We start from the raw sequence: 26601 nt of genomic DNA, 5'->3' as shown, positions 1-26601 counted from the left end.
TGGTTTTTGAATACGTTAAGCGGTACATTAGCGAATGGTATTAAATTTTGTGAGGAGCTTTCGTCGCTGTTCTGGGTCAACGTCATAGAGTTGATATGCGAATTGCTAGGGATAAATCATCTGCTACTTTATTCATAGTTCCGGGTTTGTACTGCAGTTCGCAATGGTATTTTTCTAAAATTGATTTCCATCGCTTCATTTTAGAATTAGAATCTTTGTTATTTTTGGCTGACAGCTGATCTTTACTTTGGCAGTCCCGTACAGGTAGTTTCGAAGACATTTCAGAGCCCAAATAATAGCTAACATTTCTCTCTCGTTTGTGGCATATGCTTCCTCTGGTTTACTAAGGGTTGTCGAAATGAATATAATAGGTCTATTTTCCTGTGTTAATACTGCGCCAATGGCGTATTTTGATGGATCCGTCGTTAAGTGAAATTCCATATTATAATCGGAATAAGATAACATAACATCTTCTGACAATAGAGAATTTTTTACCTTTTGGAATGCATCGAGGGCTTCTTCAGAAAGGTTAATGTATTTCCTACTAGAAAGTCTTTTGGATATATGTCCTTCCTCCCCTCTTAAAACGGATGACCAAGGTTTCGTCAATTTGGCGTAATCTTTTATGAAACGACGATAGAAACCAGACAGTCCTGGATATGACCTGAGGTATTTTATGTTTCTGGACAGGTGAAAGTTTTTTTGTCTCTACATTTTTTGAGTTGGTTCGTATACCAATTTGAGATACAATAAAAAGTAGAATTCGACTTTTGTTTTCAAGAATTCACATTTGCCGAATTGCACCTTCATATTAGCGTTTAGTTTACTTTTTCCTAGTTCTGAAAGTACGTTACTGATGTCGGGTATGGGATAACGATCAGGAATGGTGATGATATTGAGTTTCCTATAGCCAATAATGAGTCGATAGCGTCAATTTTCTTTGATACTATCCATACCGGAGAGTTGTACAAGGAGACCATGTAGGTCGAATTATGTTATTATCAAGAAGTTCCTGTATTTGTTTTTCAACTTCATCTTTCAGGAAATAGGATATGGGTAATATGATGAATATATTAGCATTTTGGTTGTAGTTCCTTTAACTATGGTTGTGGATGTAAGCTTTTCGTTTGGGTCAGCAAATAAAGTTGAGTATTGTCTTATTAAATTTTCGATATGAAGTTTTTCTTGTTCAGTCATGTGTTCTGTTCTGATGCTTATATTATTTAAGGAATTTGCAGATTGTTGTTTTATTTTGATTTTTTAGTTATTGCATATAGTTATATAATTTTCTTTCATATTGTTGCGAATTTACTCCTTGCTAGTTTTACTTTACTAGGTTCGTATCTCTGGATTGACAAATGAAACCAAAAGCCGTTTAATTCACTTCGACAAAATCTCTTTATTTTACAACTCGTCTACACTATATCAGTTTACTCTTAGCACTGGTTGATAACGTTGGCGCTGCCACGGCTTATATAGCCACGCACTCCTCGCTGATGCCGACGTGTCCTTCTAGAATATTGCGTCTGGAAATTACGAGAACATAATGCTATACGGCGCCAAATGCAGCTATTGTTTAGACAAGCAGACCGCCGTGGCGCCAGACTCAGCAATTGTTCAAGCAGACGGCTGCGGCGCCAGATGTCTATTGTTTCGACAAGCAGTCAGCCGCGGCGTCAGATGTCTACAACAAGACAAATGCTATTCCATATACCTACAGCTATTGTTCATAATAAGCGATGCATATAGCAATACAAATACAACTTAATACTACTTTTGTAACACTGCCCTCCACTAAAGCCTAATCGTCCCGATTAGGCACAAATCCTCTTGAACCAAATGGGGCGAGCCTCTCCAAATGTACTACTTTCATTTTACATCGTGCTTTTCCATTTCTTTGTATGCGGTATACCACGTCATTAAGTCGTTTCAGCACCATATAGGGTCTTTCCCAGGCTGTCTGCAGTTTCGGGGACAAGCCTTTCTTTCGAAGTGGATTGTACAACAGGACCAGATCACCTTCTTCAAAACCTTTTGAATTTGCCGCTTGATCGAACCGGTCCTTCATCTTATTGCTCATCAGATGCGTATGCTGTCTTACCATTAGATGCAATTCATTCATTTCTTCCTTTAAGGCAGAACAATAATCTCCGTCATTTTTTACAGCTGTAAGATTCGTTCCAAACTTAAGATCAGCAGGGAGTCGCAGATCAGATCCGAAAATAATCTTTGCTGGCATGTAACCAGTTGTCTCGTGCTTCGCTGAACGATACGCCAGCAGGAACATCTGGATGCACTTGTCCCAATTCCGTTGATATTTATCAACGATTTTCCGCAGATGTTCTTCGAGCGTTCGGTTGAATCTGTCTACCATCCCATCTGATTGTGGGCGTAACGCTGTTGTCCGTGTCTTGTGGATGCCCAATGTACAGGCTTCTTGGAAAATGAAGATTCGAAATTCCTGCCTTGATCTGAGTGTAATTCGACGGGCACTCCGAACCTTGTTATCCAATTTTCTACAAACGCTTCGGCTACTGTCCCCGCTTCTTGGTTTGGTAAGGCATATACTTCTGGCCATTTACTGAAATAGTCCATGACAACCAGTAGATATTTGTTTCCGGCCGTACTGGTTGGGAACGGACCTGCAACAACCATTGCGACTCGTTCAAATGGTGATCCCACGTTGTACTGTTGCAGCCTACCGCGATTTTTGGCTTTAGGACCTTTAGCTGCCATGCACTCTACGCAATTACTTATCCATTCTGCTATGGAATCTCAACAACCGATCCAGTATAACCGTTGTTTAATCTTCTCTATAGTTTTTGTAATTCCAAGGTGCCCTCCACTAGGTCCATTGTGATATTCTTTCAATACTTTCGGGATCATGGACTTCGGTACTATGATCAGCAGACGAGACTGTTTGCCATCTTCGCTTTCCCAGGTACGATGAAGGTATCCATTAACGAGGTTCGCTTTCCCAGGTATGATGAAGGTATCCATTAACGAGGTTTATGCTGTTCCATTGGGCCCAATATGCTTTTGCAGTTGGACTCTCGCTACTTATTTGTTCCTTTGGTGGTCGTACCCCATTTTCTTTGGCCATTACCAGCTTTACAAGATCAGGGTCCTCCCGCTGATTGATTCTGATTACGTAATCCCCTTTTGATGTTCCGTTTCGAAGTCGTAATTCTGTAATCTTTCGATCCATCGTGCAATTTGGCCTTCCGGATTCTTAAACTGTAATAACCATTTTAATGCTGCATGATCAGTCTTCAGCAAGAATCGTTGTCCATACAAATACTTGTGGAAATGTTTTACACATTCCACCACAGCTAGTAGTTCTTTTCGCGTCACACAGTAGTTTTTCTCTGGTTTCCCGAGCACTCTGCTGTAATACCCAATTACTCTTTCTTGTCCGTCGATGAGCTGAGACAGGACACCTCCAATTCCATAAGCGCTCGCATCTGTATCCAGGATGAATTTCTTTCCAGGTATTGGATAAGCCAACATCGGCGCCGTACAAAGTAGTTCTTTAAGCTGCTCAAACGCTTTTTCTTGTTCCAACTGCCATACAAACGGGCGATTCTTCTTTGTTAAATCATGTAAACTTCTAGCCACGTTCGCAAATCCAGGTACAAAACGGCGGTAATACGTGCATAAGCCAAGGAAGCTGCGGAGTTCATGTATGTTGGTGGGTCGAGGCCAATCTTTGACTGCTTTTACTTTTCCTTCCTCGGTGTGAATCCCCTCAGCTGACACTTTATGTCCGAGATATGTGACCTGCTTCTTCCATAATGAACACTTTTTGAGAATCAAGCGTAATCCGGCTGATGCTATTCGCTGAAAGACTTCCTCTTGATTTTTCAGATGATCATCGAAACTTTTTCCCATGATGATAATGTCATCAAGATACACCAAACATGTCTTCCAATTGAGTCCTTTTAACACATGTTCCATCAGTCGCTCGAACGTTGCAGGCGCATTACATAACCCAAATGGTACCACAGAGAATTCGCATAGCCCGTCGCCCATACTGAAAGCGGTCTTTTCACGGTCACGTTCATCAATCTCGACTTGCCAATATCCACTTTGTAGATCTAATGTAGAAAACCATTTCGCTCCAGAAAAGGTGTCTAATGTATCGTCGATTCTCGGTAGAGGATAACTGTCTTTCTTTGTGACATCATTCAACTTCCTATAATCTACGCAGAAACGGGTGCTACCATCTTTTTTTTTAACTAAGACGATAGGTGAGCTCCATGGACTTATTTAAGGTTCGATTACACCGTTTTTGTGCATGTCTTCGATAATTTTGTTAGCATCCTCACGTTTTGCTAGTGGAACCCTACGCGGAGCTTGTCGGATTGGTTTAGCGTCTCCAGTATTTATGCGATGTTTGACAATGCCGGTTCATCTTGTGTTGTTTCCTTCGTTTGCAAATATGGATGCGTATTTTTCTAATAGTTTTCACAAGCGTTCTTCCTACCAAGATGGGTGTATCTATTTTTGTTGGTTTCACAATCCACAATTCTTCAGTCCCACCTCCTCCATTCACTTTAGCCCATACAATCGCCTCAGATTTTGGTGGAATACTCTGATTATCATCAACAATCACCCTCTTACTTTCAACGTTGGTCACATATCCGGTGTTTATAGGCATCTCCATGTCCTGGCAAAACAGCATTTGCTTGTTTAAATCCAAAGTAACCCCGTGATCAATCATGAAATCTACTCCCATTATAATTTCATCCGTGATTTTTGCTACGATGAAGGTGTGATTAACTTCCAGGGTACCAATCATCACTTCGCAAAACACTTTTCCCGCGACAGCTGCTTCCTCTCCGGTGGCCGTTCGAAGCTTGCAACCGACTAATGGTTCAACCGTCCCTCTTACCACATCCGGTCGGATAATTGAATGTGTGGCAGCAGTACCCAAAGTAAGCGTTGACAGTCGTCCATTTACGATACCGTTGATAGTAAGATTGTTGTCATGGCGACCTATTTGTGATATCGAGATGGCGGGGCAAATAGTTGTGGGAACCAGCTCACACCCCTTTGAACTGTTCCGTTTTAGTTTAACGACTTGTGAGATGTGGATGCTCCGTCCTCGTTATCTGTTGGTTGTTTCCGTTTTGATGGGTTTTTTTTTATTTTGCAATTTCGGGCAAAGTGACCCGCTTTTCCACAGTTGAAACATCTGCCTGTTGTATTTACTCGCGGTGCAGCAATTGTCTTCAGAGTCTTCAATATTTCTTCCATCAGCGCCGGTTGTTCCATTTCAACTCTTTGTACTTTGTGTGCTGGTTTACTTAGTAGCGAAGCTGTTTCCTGTGTGAGGGCGTGCGAAACCGTTTCAGCAAACGTTCTTTTTGGCAATGCATATGTGGCGCGTTTGGTGTCCACTCACGAATTCCATTTATGAAACTTTGAATTTTTACCCTCTCAATGTAATCCACAGGTGCATCTGCATTTGCCAAATTAGCCAGTCGTTCTATTTCAGTTGCGAACTCTTGCAATGACTCGTTCATCTTCTGACCCCTATTTTGCAGTTCGATCTGGTATATTTGTTTCCGGTGCTCACTACCATATCGTCTTTCTATCGCATTCATCAATGCCTCATAGTTGTCCCGTTCACAGTCTGGAATAGTCTGAAGGATTTCTGCCGCAGGTCCTTTCAATGATACAAACAAGGACGCTACTTTGTCCGCTGCCATTGCTGTATTTTCAAACTGAAGTTTGAAAATTTGAAATGGAATACTTCCATCGAATGTGGGTGCCTTCAATCTTGGATTATTTGTTGATGGTGCAGGGCCATGCAGTTGCAGTTCTCGCATACGATTACTCAGTTGAAGAAATTCTGATTTTAAATTTTCTTCTTCATTTTTTAACGTGCTTAATTCCTCTTCAAATTTTGAAAATTTCTTTTGCACTTGTTTTTGTACTTGTGTAGTATTTTCTGTAATCTGTTGTACCAAACGCTTTTCTAACTGTGTATTATTTTCAGTCATTTGTTGTGTAAGGCGAGACTTTAACTGTGATGTATTTTCAGCTATTTGCGTCATTTGCTGTGCCAGACGATTTCCTGTTTGTACTGCATTTTCTATATTTTCAGCTATTTGCTGTATACCCACTAATAGCATGTTCTTGTCTACGCTTGATGATGTTCGTTGTTCTTCTACTTTTTCTTCCACCTTTGTAGAAGTTTCTGGCCCATCAAATTCGAACTCGTCCCCATTAATTCCATCCGCTTCCATAGCTTCACGTAGTCATGCCTGCAGATCCTCCTTTTGCCCGCTTATCGGCTAATTAAGCTCCTCCAGTTCTTTCTTTAATTGCTGAATTCTCAATTCTCCGAATTTAACCATCTTGAATTTGGATTATTTGACAATCCCACTTCTGACACCAATTGTTGCGAATTTACTCCTTGCTAGTTTTACTTTACTAGGTTCGTATCTCTGGATTGACAAATGAAACCAAAAACCGTTTAATTCACTTCGACAAAATCTCTTTATTTTACAACTCGTCTACACTATATCAGTTTACTCTTAGCACTGGTTGATAACGTTGGCGCTGTCACGGCTTATATAGCCACGCACTCATCGCTGATGCCGACGTGTCCTTCTAGAATATTGCGTCTGGAAATTACAAGATAATGCTATACGGCGCCAAATGCAGCTATTGTTTAGACAAGCAGACAGCTATTGCTCATAATAAGGGATGCATATAGCAATACAAATACAACTTAATACTACTTTTGTAACAATATGTATGATGGCGGATGGTTTCTTCAGGCTATCATTCCGTAATATTCCGTCGAAGGATTTAAAAAAAAACAAGAATTTTATATTGAAATCGTTTTGTGTAAATAAATTTATCATTCTACGGTGAGTTTGTGTTGTTGATATCATTGAGTGCGGTCAAAATCCCAGTGTGCTTCGCAATTGCGACAAATTGCACATCTGTGGTAATTCGTGGGTGTGTGCGCCGTGGGAAGCATTGATGTTGTCAACATGTTTCATATCGATTTCCTTGGATTAATGGTAGGTGTTTAAATGAGTTAAGCATCCACCCCCCTCTACTCGGTAAAACTGGCGCATCCTAATGCTACAGCGCAATTAATCACAGGATGCTACTCCAAAGCAAAACCAATAACTCCCCACACCTATTCCAACCCAACCAACAAAAAGAATGGACAACGGGGAAGCTCACACATTCGTTTTACATAATTCGTCACCTGCAGTTCGCCCATCGACACATGAACAATTCGTCACGCACTATTCGCAAAGTACCTTTCGCTACGAAGTATATACATATGTACATAGATCCTGCGCGCTTCGGTCAAGTCGACACTGACTTATAAATATTACGCGATAAATATTTTGGGTACTAAATTCCTTTTTTAACATCGGCATCCGTTTCATATAAAAGTAATAAGTACGCAATACCTATAAAGTTAAATAAATTGTGCGATTATAACAAAACGAGATTCGGACTTCTTCTTTTAAACAATCATATGGTGCATTAGTGGTTAGTATTATTATCAAATTAAACATGGTCCTTCGAGCCTAAAAGACAGGCACTACAAATTTACAGTCACAAGACGAACCACAAAAAATAAAATAAAACAATATCTGGTGCAGCGCGGTAGAAGTGCAGTGGCGAACAAAAAAAATATATAAACAAACAAAAAAGCTTAAAAAACAAAAGTAACATACAAAACAAAAAGCAAAAAAGTGTGGTGACTCGGCAAAAATACATATATGAATATACACATGTATGGATGCAATAAACAAAACTGCGGTGACAAAAACATAAACTTACGAAAACAAAATATATAACACTTTACAGACACAAAAAACATAAAGCGGGCGCGATCAGTAAAATAAATATATGTACATATATACATACAAACACCCATAAAAGTGCAGTGCGAAACATAATAACTAACAAGAAAAAAAAATTTCAATTCGATAAAAAAGACGTTAGACAAATATACAAAAAAAAAAAAAACAAAACAGTGAAAAACAATAAAACTACAATAAAAGAGCGGGCGCGAAATACAAAACTAAAATAATATTTTGCGGGCGCGAATCCCAACAAAATACATAACTGCAAAGAGCGGGCGCGAATTAACCCAACAGAAACTGAAAACAACAACAAGCACTGCAAGGACTGGAAGAAAAAGCCAAAGGGTCAAGCACAAGCACACGCACGTACAAATATCTACATATATACACTCATAGTCCCCAAAACCCCTGGCGGAAATCAAAGTGAGTTGTATCGATCCCTTTTAATATTTATTCGCTTTATAGTTGTGTTAAAACACACAAAATATCTCAACAACAACAAAAAACGTTCAAGTATTAACTTGCAATATTTTCCGGCAATACTCCTTATGCTCAATAAAGCAATAACCAGGAGTGAGTTAAAACAAAAAAGCGAAGGCAAATCGAAAATATAACTAGAAAAGAGAGCAAAATAAATTAATCGCACATAAATTTGCATACATACATATGTATATACAAACCTATATAAGTGCATAACTCCGTAAAATAATTGCGAAAAGAAATATTTGAAAATATAAAAACAGAAACAAAATATACTTGAATATAACCTACACAGATATATGTACATATGTACATATATCTATATTGCATACTAGACGACGGGTCTAATACATAAGAGAACAGCAAAAAAAACTTTTTCAATTCCGTTTTAAATCTCGCTCTCACTTTTTCAAAAAAAATATAATAAAATTTATATACAAACATACAGTAAGGAATCTTCCTTGCCAGCATATAGTACATTAGAACAAACAATTAGTGCATACTTAGGCACAAAGCGAATTGATCTCTATAACGAGCTCTCAATAGCACAAAGCATAAGTACATACATACTTATGTATATACAAGTCCGAGTATTAGGGTGTACCTAAATACGAAATTTCGGACATCAAATATTTTAATATATAAAAAAAGGCGGTTTAAAAGTAATTACCAATTCAAAATACAAAATAAATAAAACTAACGTTGCAATAACATTGCAAATAAATAACAAACGATATTTATTAAAAATACGTTTTTTACAAATATAATCTGAAATCAAAAAAAAAAAAAAAAAAAAAAAAACTCTTCAAAAGAGTATTCAATTTATTATACTTGCTCGCTTCTATTAGAATATCATAAATCAGTTTACACTGAGAAAATCTTTAAAAGCATTTTAATATACAAATATACAATATAATAAAAATGGTTAATAACGGAAAAAATGGAAATACACCTGCAGCAGCTTTGCGCTCAAAACAGGCTATTAAATTTATTTCAGAAAGTGACAGTTTAACAAGATACTGCACTAGATTTGCCTCTTCACCGATTCACGAAAACTCGGAATCGTTACTAGAAATCAAAATTATAAATCTTAATAATTTTTGGACACGACTCCAAGCGGCTCATGATGCCATAGTAGAATCTGAAGATTCAGATCTACCTCAAAATTTTAAATCATCGGCTTACGATATTTACGAAAACTGCTTGGACCAGTATGAAGAAACAAAAGCTATGATCTCCGATCAATTAAAGCTAATAAAAGCAATTGCACCTACTCCCCACAGTAGAGTAGAGCTGCCACAAATAGACATTCAAAAGGCAAGTTCAGGCATCTACCTCGAGCTGCCCGCTTGTGACACAGAAACCTTTTACGGAGGTTATGAAGAATGGCCGTCCTTCCGGGACATGTTCACGGCCGTGTACATAAACCATCCTCAATTATCAATTGGTAAAACTTATTCGAATCAATTTACATTTTAAATCGAATTTTTTTTTTAAACAATAACAAATTATATAAACACTCAAATAATTAATTTTCGCCGTGAAAAAAGTGCACATCAGCTGTTTCTTTTACATGTTATTTCTGCGTATATTAAATCAGCTGTTCTGTTCTATCTATTTCCAATTGCAATCAGCGCTGCCATACTGGCCAAATAAAAACAAAAAAACAAACTTCTTGTTTAAACTGCATTATCAACCAAACGACAGGTTTCTAATACCCAGTAGAGAAATCATTAGAAAATAAAAATGGCTGAACCTCTTCATGAGGTGACGCCGAGAAACTGTCTCAGCTCATTTAGAGTAAATAAAATAAGAGAATTAGATAAAACTAACTCACTTATAAATGAGAGGCTTAGAAATTTGGAAGCGATGTGCAATCAGTTACATAAAGATAACATAGAATTAAAAAGAGAAAACGAAGAACTAAAATCTAGTAAAAGCAAGCATGTGAGTGTTGAAGCAAAACCTTCTAGTATGAATGTACATCAAATATATGAAACCGATGAAGATGAGCTAACTAAAGAAACCGGGTGGATACTCAAAAATAAGCGCTGTTAAAAAAACGCAAAGCTGATACTTCTCCAAAAATTGTCAGCCCTCGAAAAATAAAAATAAAGAGCAGGCGGCCAACAATGATACTAAAACCCACCTCCTATTATAATTAACGACGTAAAGGATTTTAATAAATTTCGTTGCAATAATACAGATCTAATAAAGAACAAATTTTTAATAAAGCTTTTAAGCAACGGCGCCTACAAACATTATCGCACAATAACAAAATACTTATCTAATGAAAATATACCTTGGTTTAGCTACGAGAGTAAACATTTACACCACTCATGCGATACACAATCCATTTTAAATGATCTAAAATCTCAAGGTTTTAAGGTCATAAATGCAATTAATAAGCTTAAATGGAAGACTAAAGAACCGCTATATATGTATGTTTTTAGTAGTATTTGATGCCACCGAATACATTAAGAAAATTCATCAGATCAAAACCATTCTTAGTACCGTTGTCAAAGTTGAGCCTATTAAAGCATCTAAGTTAATTCCACAGTGCAAAAACTGTCAAGCTTTTGGACATACTAAAAACTTCTGTGGTAAGCCATCGAGGTGTGTGAAATGTGGAGGCAAACATCCTACTATTGAATGCCGAAAAGCCGAAAAAGACCCTGCTAAATGTTGCAAGCTACCGTGGTTGTGTCGTCGCAAAAGAACTACAAAAACTAAGGGGTAAAAAGAATGGTAATTCTGTTGAGGAGAATGCCAATGCTCCGACGAATAAATCGGCTGTGAACACGGGAGAAGTAAAATCCCTTCCTTCCGGTTCTAAAGTTCCATTTGCGCAAATAGCTAAACAAGGCCATACAAATACAATGTAAAAAAAGGAGTCCGTTATCCCAAATCTTGGATAAACTAAATGAGCAAGACAAACTATTTGAGTCCTTTAATCAGCGGCTCAACGGTCTTGAGTACCATCTATAATACAATTTATTGATGAACTGTAACTCTTTGAGAATAATGCTATGGAACGCTAATGGTCTTTCCAAAAGTAAGAATGAATTAGAAGTTATTCTACACGACAGAAATATTGATACATGTCTATTATCTGAAACGCATTTTACGAACCAATCATTTTTAAAATTTAAAAATTATGAATTATATCACACACCACACCCGGCAAACTCAGCACGAGGAGGGAGCGCTATAATTATCAAAAGCAATATTGAACACTACGAGGAAGATCCAATTAAGATGGAAGAAATTCAAGCTACAATTTCCATTGTATCCTATTGCTCTGTATAGTCCACCTAGACATAATATAGAAATAGAAACGTATATGAAGTTATTAAAAAAATATAACGGAAGGTATATCATTGTTGGCGACTATAACGCAAAACACACTCATTGGGGATCTCGTTTAACTACAACCAAAGGTCGAGAACTTCTCAAAGCTATACAAGCAGTTGGATGCAATTTTGTTTCTACAGGAAGACCCACTTATTGGCCTACAGATAGTCAGAAATTGCCAGACCTTCTAGACTTCTTTATAATCAATAAAATATCAAAACTCAATTTACATATGTATAAAAGATTGCTCAGACCTAAGCTCTGACCATTCTCCAGTGCTACTAACTCTGTATGAAAAGCCAATTATTTCGGCCGCCAAGCCAACGTTATGCAATAAACACACTAATTGGAATAAATTTAAAAATACAAGTATATTGAATAAAGTCAACCCAAAGCTTAAGCACATATCGACTGCTATTGAGTTGGACTGTGAGGTTGAAGATTTCACAAAAACCATTCAAAATGCTGCGTGGAAGAGTACACCAAATACCCGCGTGAATCTAAGTGGTACCAAATACCCAAACAACAACATCTTAAAAAGTATCCATAAAAAGAGCAAGTTTCGATGGAGATGGCAGCAAACTGGGTCCTCTGCTCTCAAAACTGAGCTTAATAAATGTACAGCGAAACTAAGAGCACAAATTAAAAAGTGTAAAAAATTTTCATTCAAAACTTATCTTGCTAAACTCACAGCTGATAAATTCACCGACAATTCACTTTGGAAAGCTGCAAGAAATATTAATAAACAAATAAAACATGTAGCACCATTAAAACGAAACTGCTTGGGCTAAAACGAATGAACAGAAAGCTGCCGTATTTGCAAATCATTTGAGAAACACATTTACGCCTAACGATGGGTATGAAATAAACTGTGAAAATAGTTGAATGGATCCACACATCAGCATTTCTCCCGTTACTATTAAAGAAATTAAAAATCTTATCGGGAATACAAGAATCAAAAAAGTGCCTGGGTACGATTTAATAACTGGAGAAATATTACGCAATTTACCAAAGAATTGTATAAAAAAGCTTGTAAACATTATAAACAGTGCTTTATGTCTAAGACACGTGCCATCGCTTTGGAAAGTATCTGAAGTCATAATGATGACCAAGCCGGGTAAGCCAGTACACAATTTAAATACTTTAGGAATTTGTTATTCATATATTCCAAACCGTTCTCTGTTTGAATCATTTTAAATTTGTTGGACTAATTTGATTTAAAAAAACTCATTTAACCAGTCGTTATAATTCTTTAAAAATTTTGAAAATAGGCTCCTTTTGCGTCAATTCAGCGCTGCCGGCACGATTTCCAAGCATTGAAGTCGTCGCGGAAGGTATTCTCCTGAATAGCCTTGAGAGCTGAGGTGCATGTTGTATGGTGCCCCTCTGTCGTCTCAAAATGCTTGCCTTTCATCAGCCTTTTCAGGAAAGGAAACAAAACAGTTCGGGGGGCCACATCTGAGCAGTAGAGCGGCTGCGAAAGCGTTGAGATGCCGGCTTTGGTTAGGTAGCTGTTCATAAGAAAGGCGGTGTGAGCCGGGGCGTTGTCGTGTTGCAATTTCCAATGGGCTGCGATGACTTATCGGACCTTGCGCATGCTCAAGTGCTCCGTCACAATGTCACGAACAATGGATTTTGATAAATTTAACATCTGGACAATTAAACGAATACTTAATCGACGGTCTGAGCTCAAGCCTTTGCGAGTCACATTGTCGCAGGTTTCCAAGCACGGTCTACATAAGCGACCTCTTCGCGGCCCTCCAAAAAGGCCTGGTGTCACCGGAACACTCCACTTCTGGCTAAGGCAACATTTGTGTAAGCCTGATTAATCATATCAAACGTCTCTGTCGCACATTTACCGAGTTTCACACAGATTTTAATCGCGTACCTCTGCTCTAATGAACACTGCATTTTTGTCTTGCACCACTTACAGAAACACGTCGCGCGAATATGTTGGTTCTGACACTCCAGGTATTCGGAGACAACTGACCAGCCGCTCGTTCGTTAGCTAGGAATGCTGGTGCGCACGCTCCGAAGTACATTCGCGACGGAAAAAATCAGTCTTATTACTTTCCGGAAAAACCCTGCATTCTTATATATTTTGAATATTTGTAGAACTTCTGACTTATTTTGCATAAATAAAATTAACCTCGGATCTGGAAAATCGTCAGTAAATGACACGAAGTACGTTACACCTGAATGTGAGCAAACCTTCATTAGACCGCATTGTGATTGTGTAAAATTTCTAACAATTCCGTTGTATGTTGTTTCTTCTGATTTAAAAAACTTTTTTGTGTTTGCTTTTGTTTTGAAAATGTTTACCCTGTACCTGCACCTGCACATTTTTGAAATTAATTCGATCTTCGCTATTATTTTCGTTGATAGTAACATTGCCTATACCCGTGATGTTAGCCGTGTTGTTGTTTGCTAAGCTGAGAGTCTTGCTAATCTCTCTAAAGTTATTGAATCGCTCGTTTTCGCATCATTTCTTTTACTGTTTTACGTTGAGTGATTAATACGTTACGCTTTACTGTTTCTTCTTTTGCTTTTCTGGATTATTCTTCTTCCAGTATTTTAACCCTTAAAGCAACTGCCGTGGGGAGTTCATCACGAGTTTCCCGCGCACATTGGAATGTCGCAAACGAATCTGGCAGACTATACAGAAGCAATATAGTCAATAAATCATCACCAACAGTAATATTAAATTCCTTCACTTTTTTGACAGCATAAAAAAATTCGTTTAAATGTTCATACTATACAAAAACTTTTTAGTTATCGTAGTTAATAAAATAAACTTTAACTTTTTGCTGATATACAGGCAGGGCTGCAACCATAACATGATTCTATACGTGCGTTTTATTCAATTCAATAAACGGAAACGAGTGATACAAGTTATAATTTTTACATGAACTCTTAATCTATGGATTCTTCATAGGGTTGCAATTAAACTGCTTTGTTCTCTCCAATACTCCACTCTATGGTGAGATTGTGTCTGTTATTTAACATATCAGACAAACAAGTATTATTTTAATTTATCATACAAAATCTGTTATTTGAATAATTTTTACAAAATTTTACTGAATAAAATTTATTTTTACATTTTATCATTTCAATTTCGGTTTCTTATTTTCCAACGTGCTTTAAATAATTTACAAATTCTTTTTATTTTTGCATATTTAGGTAAACAACTATTAAATTGTGTTTTTTTGTACGATATTTGTATAATTTTCTTCATTGTTGCCTATAAGATAACAAAATTAAACTTTAATATTGTCTTTATGGATTATTCTGTTTCTGTATAAAATTTGACTTTGTTTCCTAAGTCTTCTATTACCATTTGTTTTTTTTGGTATTTGGTATTTGGGATTTAATTTATTCCATATAACCAAAGGACGTTGATTATAGAGAAGTTTCATGGCGTGCCGATTGTCAAACCGTTCCATTAGAGGATTTCACCACAAAAAATTATTAGCGGATTTCACCAACATTTAACATGAGGGGATCGAAAATAGCAAAATTAACAAAGTTTTATGTGAGAAAAATTTTCCTAATTTCAATGTTTAGAAATGAACGCATACAGATTCGCATATTTACAATGTGCAAACGACAACAATGTATATAATTTATAGATATTCTCTATATATTTGTTATTAAAGCACATATGTATATTAGGAGTGTCCTTATTTGTAAGGAAAAATTTCAAAATGTTTGTATTACAGTTTCCCGGCCAGAATACGTAATTACGTTTATCGTAAATTTATATTTTACATTAAATCAATTTTTTTGTTTGATTTGTATTTTTTGCGATACGATTCAACAATCTTGAGTACCAACTGCTTTTCCTCTTCATCATTCGTTAACGTTTTCAGCGGGATCATTAACAACTTGTAAGTTGCGGCAAAAAGTCCAATTATTTTCGAAATCCGAATTATTTTCCTATTGGGATGGATCCACGCCCAAAAAGGCTTAAGATAACCCAAAATTATTGAAAAAAAAAATTTGTCTTTTCTGAAACAAAATCGCTAAGTTCGTAAGTCCGAAAATCTGTCAATTTTGAGTGGCTTCGGATATTTTTTAAATGAACAACTGGTTCCTTGCTTTTTAATTGTTTTATCATTTTACGTTTTTCTGCGTGGGTAACTGATAAGTCAAAAAATGATAACGCTACTGTTTCTTCGGCGATGTACCATAAGTGGTTAGACATTTTTTAATAATAGCTTCTGAAATTATTGAATCTGTATCTGTATAATTTAGAGCGTCTTTAATAAAAAAAAAGATTTTGATTAGGTGCTGAATTCGCATTTGTACTTCAGAACCAACTTTTGACTGACTTTGCTGGTTGCACCTGGAGCACATAAATTAAAGCAATCTGCACCAAGGAAAGTTAAAGCAAGTTGTAGCATTTCTTTGTAGTCATCGCGGCTATGCAATTTTTTTAATTGGTCCTGCAAGAAGCTTACAAGAGCGTCCCGTTCCACTTGGCTTATTTTTGATGCCACAAATTTATCATCAACACTAGTTTTAAACAAGGGTTTCTTAAGGTTTGGCCAGGCCTTCACAAATCATTCAAACAAGAGTATTTCTGGAGCTGAGTTTGACATCATCTTTGATTCAAAAACGTTGCGCAAAATAATTTCGTACATATGATGACGGCATGGTAGGTGCATGAGATTGCGTTGCAGTTTTCTTTTCCAAAAGGACTGCGGCTCCACTTTTAACACCAGTATTGACAGCAGTTGTATCATAAGATATGCCTTTAACAAGTTCAACAATGTTCCAATCGACTAATCTCTGATAAACAGTTTTAGCAATATTTGCACCAGACGAGGACTGTATCTTTGGTGCTCCAAGAAATTACGATGTTCTATCGTAGCTAATTAAAACAACAATTCTTTCCACTTTACTACGACCTTTTATATCTGTCATGAACTTCCCATCAAAATGCTCCATTTGCATTGGCCTTGTTAAGTGTTTGAATAAATTAACATTAATAAAAGTGCATTGTCAACTATAGGGAACTCACCTTTTCTTTAAATTCAGTAGAAATATCTTTGAATTCTGCAGACCGATTTTGTTGACGTATACGATGAATTGTTGATCGATTAATAACAAGTTCTTCCACACAATGACCCAATGCTTCAGCAGCGGCTACTAAAATATGTACGGCCATACCATCTGACACTTTGGCATTGTCTAATGCTGCTAACAATCGTGGTATTATGATACTTTTAGTGCCTCGTCGCTTTTTACACTCAGTGTGCAAACAATTTTTTTCCAACGGAATTACTACATTTTCATTTCCAGCTTCCACAAGTACTATATCATTTTCATTGCTTTCCTCGATTATATCAGAACATTCAAAATTTTGTTCTTCATACCGCCTTTTTCGTAATGCTGCTTTCTCCTGTCTTTCTTGTGCACGCACCTCACGATCGTACAAAACCTTATCAACACCCATCATGCAACCTGGCCGTCCTTTTTGACGTTGCATTTCAAGAAATTTCTTATCTTCTACTAACTTCATTTTTTCAATCGCATTAGCGGTGGCTATGTCAAATAAATCATCCAAACTTCCAACTAACATATCAACGACTTCTTCCTGTGAATTGGATCTCTTTTCTGGAACTGTTTTCAGGATTTTTTTCCAACTTTCGTACAGTTTCAATAACTTCTCAACACATTTATCTTCTTTTCTTATCGTATTCGTGCTTGTTGCCAAAATATTTGTGCTGCTTTGATAGCAAGTTTTGCGCTTTCCTTTGCTGAAAGATCTACAAATATCATATTGTAAAACAAAACTTCTAAAACCTGCCGATTAGATGGAAGTTTTGCACCTGTAATTTGATGCATTGTGTATCCAATCAAACTAACTTTTCTTAAATTGGCAACTGACATTCGTGTTGCTAAGCTAGACATATTACTTTATTTTATATAGTACTTCACTTTTTACACTTTAAACACAACCGCCCACCGAAATTCAAACAATTTTAAAGTATTTATTAAACCAAATAATTATTCTTCAAAATAATTGTTATTTCTTGCTTGTGAACGCTTACAATTATATTTACTTATTAAAATCACAATATGCACAAGAATCTCTTGCATGCTTTTCGAAATATTTCACAGCAGAAATGTCCCGTTATGAGCAGTTACTATTTTATTTTCTGAACGACTTATTGTCACCACATAGTTCACTTTTTCTCAGGAAATTTGTTTGCCTATAAACAGCGTGCTCAAAATGTAGAAACAAATTTCGGTAAATTTGCAAAATATCAAGCTTGTGTTGCATGCTTTTTTTTTAAATACAAAATTATCACAATTATTTTAAATGTTATTACCGAATAAGAATACAAAAACGGAATAATTATTTTTGTATACATATATGTTTTGTTAAATATACTATAAAAACTGCGTCTAATATAAGGCGAATGTATGAACATTGATATTTGCCCATACTGACCTATTGAATTTTTCAGCTGGCTTCCGGGTCCACTAAATGTTAACATTGGCCTTGTTAAGTGTTTGAATAAATTAACATTAATAAAAGTGCATTGTCAACTATAGGGAACTCACCTTTTCTTTAAATTCAGTAGAAATATCTTTGAATTCTGCAGACCGATTTTGTTGACGTATACGATGAATTGTTGATCGATTAATAACAAGTTCTTCCACACAATGACCCAATGCTTCAGCAGCGGCTACTAAAATATGTACGGCCATACCATCTGACACTTTGGCATTGTCTAATGCTGCTAACAATCGTGGTATTATGATACTTTTAGTGCCTCGTCGCTTTTTACACTCAGTGTGCAAACAATTTTTTTCCAACGGAATTACTACATTTTCATTTCCAGCTTCCACAAGTACTATATCATTTTCATTGCTTTCCTCGATTATATCAGAACATTCAAAATTTTGTTCTTCATACCGCCTTTTTCGTAATGCTGCTTTCTCCTGTCTTTCTTGTGCACGCACCTCACGATCGTACAAAACCTTATCAACACCCATCATGCAACCTGGCCGTCCTTTTTGACGTTGCATTTCAAGAAATTTCTTATCTTCTACTAACTTCATTTTTTCAATCGCATTTGCGGTGGCTATGTCAAATAAATCATCCAAACTTCCAACTAACATATCAACGACTTCTTCCTGTGAATTGGATCTCTTTTCTGGAACTGTTTTCAGGATTTTTTTCCAACTTTCGTACAGTTTCAATAACTTCTCAACACATTTATCTTCTTTTCTTATCGTATTCGTGCTTGTTGCCAAAATATTTGTGCTGCTTTGATAGCAAGTTTTGCGCTTTCCTTTGCTGAAACATCTACAAATATCATATTGTAAAACAAAACTTCTAAAACCTGCCGATTAGATGGAAGTTTTGCACCTGTAATTTGATGCATTGTGTATCCAATCAAACTAACTTTTCTTAAATTGGCAACTGACATTCGTGTTGCTAAGCTAGACATATTACTTTATTTTATATAGTACTTCACTTTTTACACTTTAAACACAACCGCCCACCGAAATTCAAACAATTTTAAAGTAACGGGTGATTTTTTTGAGGTTAGGATTTTCATGCATTAGTATTTGACAGATCACGTGGGATTTCAGACATGGTGTCAAAGAGAAAGATGCTCAGTATGCTTTGACATTTCATCATGAATAGACTTACTAACGAGCAACGCTTGCAAATCATTGAATTTTATTACCAAAATCAGTGTTCGGTTCGAAATGTGTTTCGCGCGCGTGTTTTGTTCAGCGATGAGGCTCATTTCTGGTTGAATGGCTACGTAAATAAGCAAAATTGCCGCATTTGGGGTGAAGAGCAACCAGAAGCCGTTCAAGAACTGCCCATGCATCCCGAAAAATGCACTGTTTGGTGTGGTTTGTACGCTGGTGGAATCATTGGACCGTATTTTTTCAAAGATGCTGTTGGACGCAACGTTACGGTGAATGGCGATCGCTATCGTTCGATGCTAACAAACTTTTTGTTGCCAAAAATGGAAGAACTGAACTTGGTTGACATGTGGTTTCAACAAGATGGCGCTACATGCCACACAGCTCGCGATTCTATGGCCATTTTGAGGGAAAACTTCGGACAACAATTCATCTCAAGAAATGGACCCGTAAGTTGGCCACCAAGATCATGCGATTTAACGCCTTTAGACTATTTTTTGTGGGGCTACGTCAAGTCTAAAGTCTACAGAAATAAGCCAGCAACTATTCCAGCTTTGGAAGACAACATTTCCGAAGAAATTCGGGCTATTCCGGCCGAAATGCTCGAAAAAGTTGCCCAAAATTGGACTTTCCGAATGGACCACCTAAGACGCAGCCGCGGTCAACATTTAAATGAAATTATCTTCAAAAAGTAAATGTCATGAACCAATCTAACGTTTCAAATAAAGAACCGATGAGATTTTGCAAATTTTATGCGTTTTTTTTTAAAAAAAAGTTATCAAGCTCTTAAAAAATCACCCTTTATTTATTAAACCAAATAATTATTCTTGAAAATAATTGTTATTTCTTGCTTGTGAACGCTTACAATTATATTTACTTATTAAAATCACAATATGCACAAAAATCTCTTGCATGCTTTTCGAAATATTTCACAGCAGAAATGTCCCGTTATGAGCAGTTACTATTTTATTTTCTGAACGACTTATTGTCACCACATAGTTCACTTTTTCTCAGGAAATTTGTTTGCCTATAAACAGCGTGCTCAAAATGTAGAAACAAATTTCGGTAAATTTGCAAAATATCAAGCTTGTGTTGCATGCTTTTTTTTTAAATACAAAATTATCACAATTATTTTAAATGTTATTACCGAATAAGAATACAAAAACGGAATAATTATTTTTGTATACATATATGTTTTGTTAAATATACTATAAAAACTGCGTCTAATATAAGGCGAATGTATGAACATTGATATTTGCCCATACTGACCTATTGAATTTTTCAGCTGGCTTCCGGGTCCACTAAATGTTATCGCATTGACCCCAAATTTTTACCGTTTTATCTAAATACATAAATTAACCGATTTCTGGCCGGGAATATATAGAAAACCGATGTTTGAAAATAAGGACACCCCTAGTGTATATAAGTAAATACAATTGGAATATAATATATGTATGTTTGTATTTTGTTCTTTATCTTTTATTCTTTTTCTGTTTTTTGCTTTAGGGTGTACTTTTTTTTTATAAATCCGCCTTCGCTTACGGTTTAAGCAATCCTGCTTACTGCTTTAAGAAGCAGAAGGGGTTTTGTGGAAAATAGTGCAAGTACTTAGTTAAATTTTTATTGTAACGGGTGATTTTTTTGAGGTTAGGATTTTCATGCATTAGTATTTGACAGATCACGTGGGATTTCAGACATGGTGTCAAAGAGAAAGATGCTCAGTATGCTTTGACATTTCATCATGAATAGACTTACTAACGAGCAACGCTTGCAAATCATTGAATTTTATTACCAAAATCAGTGTTCGGTTCGAAATGTGTTTCGCGCGCGTGTTTTGTTCAGCGATGAGGCTCATTTCTGGTTGAATGGCTACGTAAATAAGCAAAATTGCCGCATTTGGGGTGAAGAGCAACCAGAAGCCGTTCAAGAACTGCCCATGCATCCCAAAAAATGCACTGTTTGGTGTGGTTTGTACGCTGGTGGAATCATTGGACCGTATTTTTTCAAAGATGCTGTTGGACGCAACGTTACGGTGAATGGCGATCGCTATCGTTCGATGCTAACAAACTTTTTGTTGCCAAAAATGGAAGAACTGAACTTGGTTGACATGTGGTTTCAACAAGATGGCGCTACATGCCACACAGCTCGCGATTCTATGGCCATTTTGAGGGAAAACTTCGGACAACAATTCATCTCAAGAAATGGACCCGTAAGTTGGCCACCAAGATCATGCGATTTAACGCCTTTAGACTATTTTTTGTGGGGCTACGTCAAGTCTAAAGTCTACAGAAATAAGCCAGCAACTATTCCAGCTTTGGAAGACAACATTTCCGAAGAAATTCGGGCTATTCCGGCCGAAATGCTCGAAAAAGTTGCCCAAAATTGGACTTTCCGAATGGACCACCTAAGACGCAGCCGCGGTCAACATTTAAATGAAATTATCTTCAAAAAGTAAATGTCATGAACCAATCTAACGTTTCAAATAAAGAACCGATGAGATTTTGCAAATTTTATGCGTTTTTTTTTTAAAAAAAAGTTATCAAGCTCTTAAAAAATCACCCTTTATATATGGTGTAAAAAAATGGAAATGATACACTTACATTGACTCGCATCAAGGGTATTTTTGGTTTTGATATACTTCACTGTATGATGTACTATATATGTATGTATGTGGTGGTATTGTCCACAGTTTTGTCACCTGACGTCTCAGAGACCTTTGTTTTTTTTTTGTTTGTGCACTTTTATGTATTGTATTAATACATGTGTAACTTTATTTTTTTCCTGATTTTTTTCTTGTCACTTCACTTTTTTTTCCCACTTATAATTTTATATTTATTATATATTTGTTGTTTAATTATAATATAATTTTAGTTTTTTCTCACTCACACTGTGTTCAATTTAAATTTCTTTTTTTTTTTTCCTTTTTCCACCGCGCGTTTAATTTTTATTTAATATATGTATATTTGTTTATTTATATTATAATCTTTTTTTTCTTTTTTTCACAATCTGTTCACTTTAAACTGTTGTCACTTTGACCACTGGTGCCGTCCGGTACGGCTTCGAAGGACCATAGCTACTAATTATACAAAACTCGCGGCACTTACCTCGCAATGTGCGATGTCCTCATGTGTGTTAAATTCGTGATGTTGGTATTGTGTGCGTGTGATGTGGAATGTGATGATGTGGTGAATGTAATATGCGTGGTGTGGAAGTGTAATATTGTGAGGGGGGTCTGAGACTCATTTAGCCCCAGATCAAAAATCGATAGATCATTGTACGGAGAACTATATATAGAACATGCAAAAAAATTCGATAGTGATCGGATTATTTGTTTTGAGTAATCACTGCAGCAAATTCGAAAAATGCTGTTTCCTCGATTATATCAGAACATTCAAAATTTTGTTCTTCATACCGCCTTTTTCGTAATGCTGCTTTCTCCTGTCTTTCTTGTGCACGCACCTCACGATCGTACAAAACCTTATCAACACCCATCATGCAACCTGGCCGTCCTTTTTGACGTTGCATTTCAAGAAATTTCTTATCTTCTACTAACTTCATTTTTTCAATCGCATTTGCGGTGGCTATGTCAAATAAATCATCCAAACTTCCAACTAACATATCAACGACTTCTTCCTGTGAATTGGATCTCTTTTCTGGAACTGTTTTCAGGATTTTTTTCCAACTTTCGTACAGTTTCAATAACTTCTCAACACATTTATCTTCTTTTCTTATCGTATTCGTGCTTGTTGCCAAAATATTTGTGCTGCTTTGATAGCAAGTTTTGCGCTTTCCTTTGCTGAAACATCTACAAATATCATATTGTAAAACAAAACTTCTAAAACCTGCCGATTAGATGGAAGTTTTGCACCTGTAATTTGATGCATTGTGTATCCAATCAAACTAACTTTTCTTAAATTGGCAACTGACATTCGTGTTGCTAAGCTAGACATATTACTTTATTTTATATAGTACTTCACTTTTTACACTTTAAACACAACCGCCCACCGAAATTCAAACAATTTTAAAGTAACGGGTGATTTTTTTGAGGTTAGGATTTTCATGCATTAGTATTTGACAGATCACGTGGGATTTCAGACATGGTGTCAAAGAGAAAGATGCTCAGTATGCTTTGACATTTCATCATGAATAGACTTACTAACGAGCAACGCTTGCAAATCATTGAATTTTATTACCAAAATCAGTGTTCGGTTCGAAATGTGTTTCGCGCGCGTGTTTTGTTCAGCGATGAGGCTCATTTCTGGTTGAATGGCTACGTAAATAAGCAAAATTGCCGCATTTGGGGTGAAGAGCAACCAGAAGCCGTTCAAGAACTGCCCATGCATCCCGAAAAATGCACTGTTTGGTGTGGTTTGTACGCTGGTGGAATCATTGGACCGTATTTTTTCAAAGATGCTGTTGGACGCAACGTTACGGTGAATGGCGATCGCTATCGTTCGATGCTAACAAACTTTTTGTTGCCAAAAATGGAAGAACTGAACTTGGTTGACATGTGGTTTCAACAAGATGGCGCTACATGCCACACAGCTCGCGATTCTATGGCCATTTTGAGGGAAAACTTCGGACAACAATTCATCTCAAGAAATGGACCCGTAAGTTGGCCACCAAGATCATGCGATTTAACGCCTTTAGACTATTTTTTGTGGGGCTACGTCAAGTCTAAAGTCTACAGAAATAAGCCAGCAACTATTCCAGCTTTGGAAGACAACATTTCCGAAGAAATTCGGGCTATTCCGGCCGAAATGCTCGAAAAAGTTGCCCAAAATTGGACTTTCCGAATGGACCACCTAAGACGCAGCCGCGGTCAACATTTAAATGAAATTATCTTCAAAAAGTAAATGTCATGAACCAATCTAACGTTTCAAATAAAGAACCGATGAGATTTTGCAAATTTTATGCGTTTTTTTTTTAAAAAAAAGTTATCAAGCTCTTAAAAAATCACCCTTTATTTATTAAACCAAATAATTATTCTTGAAAATAATTGTTATTTCTTGCTTGTGAACGCTTACAATTATATTTACTTATTAAAATCACAATATGCACAAAAATCTCTTGCATGCTTTTCGAAATATTTCACAGCAGAAATGTCCCGTTATGAGCAGTTACTATTTTATTTTCTGAACGACTTATTGTCACCACATAGTTCACTTTTTCTCAGGAAATTTGTTTGCCTATAAACAGCGTGCTCAAAATGTAGAAACAAATTTCGGTAAATTTGCAAAATATCAAGCTTGTGTTGCATGCTTTTTTTTTAAATACAAAATTATCACAATTATTTTAAATGTTATTACCGAATAAGAATACAAAAACGGAATAATTATTTTTGTATACATATATGTTTTGTTAAATATACTATAAAAACTGCGTCTAATATAAGGCGAATGTATGAACATTGATATTTGCCCATACTGACCTATTGAATTTTTCAGCTGGCTTCCGGGTCCACTAAATGTTATCGCATTGACCCCAAATTTTTACCGTTTTATCTAAATACATAAATTAACCGATTTCTGGCCGGGAATATATAGAAAACCGATGTTTGAAAATAAGGACACCCCTAGTGTATATAAGTAAATACAATTGGAATATAATATATGTATGTTTGTATTTTGTTCTTTATCTTTTATTCTTTTTCTGTTTTTTGCTTTAGGGTGTACTTTTTTTTTATAAATCCGCCTTCGCTTACGGTTTAAGCAATCCTGCTTACTGCTTTAAGAAGCAGAAGGGGTTTTGTGGAAAATAGTGCAAGTACTTAGTTAAATTTTTATTGTAACGGGTGATTTTTTTGAGGTTAGGATTTTCATGCATTAGTATTTGACAGATCACGTGGGATTTCAGACATGGTGTCAAAGAGAAAGATGCTCAGTATGCTTTGACATTTCATCATGAATAGACTTACTAACGAGCAACGCTTGCAAATCATTGAATTTTATTACCAAAATCAGTGTTCGGTTCGAAATGTGTTTCGCGCGCGTGTTTTGTTCAGCGATGAGGCTCATTTCTGGTTGAATGGCTACGTAAATAAGCAAAATTGCCGCATTTGGGGTGAAGAGCAACCAGAAGCCGTTCAAGAACTGCCCATGCATCCCAAAAAATGCACTGTTTGGTGTGGTTTGTACGCTGGTGGAATCATTGGACCGTATTTTTTCAAAGATGCTGTTGGACGCAACGTTACGGTGAATGGCGATCGCTATCGTTCGATGCTAACAAACTTTTTGTTGCCAAAAATGGAAGAACTGAACTTGGTTGACATGTGGTTTCAACAAGATGGCGCTACATGCCACACAGCTCGCGATTCTATGGCCATTTTGAGGGAAAACTTCGGACAACAATTCATCTCAAGAAATGGACCCGTAAGTTGGCCACCAAGATCATGCGATTTAACGCCTTTAGACTATTTTTTGTGGGGCTACGTCAAGTCTAAAGTCTACAGAAATAAGCCAGCAACTATTCCAGCTTTGGAAGACAACATTTCCGAAGAAATTCGGGCTATTCCGGCCGAAATGCTCGAAAAAGTTGCCCAAAATTGGACTTTCCGAATGGACCACCTAAGACGCAGCCGCGGTCAACATTTAAATGAAATTATCTTCAAAAAGTAAATGTCATGAACCAATCTAACGTTTCAAATAAAGAACCGATGAGATTTTGCAAATTTTATGCGTTTTTTTTTAAAAAAAAGTTATCAAGCTCTTAAAAAATCACCCTTTATATATGGTGTAAAAAAATGGAAATGATACACTTACATTGACTCGCATCAAGGGTATTTTTGGTTTTGATATACTTCACTGTATGATGTACTATATACATATGTAAGTATGTGGTGGTATTGTCCACAGTTTTGTCACCTGACGTCTCAGAGACCTTTGTTTTTTTTTTTGTTTGTGCACTTTTATGTATTGTATTAATACATGTGTAATTTTATTTTTTTCCTGATTTTTTTCTTGTCACTTCACTTTTTTTTTCCCACTTATAATTTTATATTTATTATATATTTGTTGTTTAATTATAATATAATTTTAGTTTTTTCTCACTCACACTGTGTTCAATTTAAATTTCTTTTTTTTTTTCCTTTTTCCACCGCGCGTTTAATTTTTATTTAATATATGTATATTTGTTTATTTATATTATAATCTTTTTTTTCTTTTTTTCACAATCTGTTCACTTTAAACTGTTGTCACTTTGACCACTGGTGCCGTCCGGTACGGCTTCGAAGGACCATAGCTAC

General features: G+C 36.3%; 4 protein-coding genes across 9 annotated transcripts in view; 2 read left to right on the top strand and 2 right to left on the bottom strand.

The window, feature by feature from the left end:
- Positions 1 to 26601, bottom strand: part of LOC105233704 (uncharacterized) — a 746688-nt gene that overhangs the window by 106697 nt on the left and 613390 nt on the right. The gene's annotated exons all lie outside the window — the stretch shown is intronic.
- LOC125776322 (uncharacterized) overlaps positions 1 to 26601 on the top strand; it is a 215221-nt gene that overhangs the window by 52702 nt on the left and 135918 nt on the right. The window lies entirely within an intron of this gene.
- Positions 1 to 26601, top strand: part of LOC125776323 (uncharacterized) — a 213877-nt gene that overhangs the window by 176560 nt on the left and 10716 nt on the right. The gene's annotated exons all lie outside the window — the stretch shown is intronic.
- On the bottom strand, positions 14824 to 18229 carry LOC125776370 (uncharacterized). The gene is made up of 2 exons (XM_049448124.1): positions 16705 to 18229; positions 14824 to 16641 (listed from the first exon to the last, which is right to left on the bottom strand). Exons 1-2 carry the CDS (start codon positions 17263 to 17265, stop codon positions 16618 to 16620), a joined length of 585 nt encoding a protein of 194 aa, XP_049304081.1. The 5' UTR covers positions 17266 to 18229; the 3' UTR covers positions 14824 to 16617.

This window comes from Bactrocera dorsalis, chromosome 2, assembly GCF_023373825.1.
Source record: "Bactrocera dorsalis isolate Fly_Bdor chromosome 2, ASM2337382v1, whole genome shotgun sequence".
Taxonomy (NCBI): Eukaryota; Metazoa; Arthropoda; class Insecta; order Diptera; family Tephritidae; genus Bactrocera; species Bactrocera dorsalis.
The sequence above is the reverse complement of the archived record's forward strand: the minus strand, read 5'-3'. Positions and strand labels throughout refer to the sequence as shown.

What these genes read in the sequence shown, in the direction of transcription:
- LOC125776370 (XM_049448124.1), bottom strand. Translation starts at nt 17,265, where the DNA reads ATGTTAGTTGGAAGTTTGGATGATTTATTTGACATAGCCACCGCTAAT. An exon ending in CTACTGAATTTAAAGAAAAG is followed by an intron (nt 16,642 to 16,704) that starts GTGAGTTCCCTA and finishes ACACTTAACAAG; the next exon opens with GCCAATGCAAATGGAGCATT.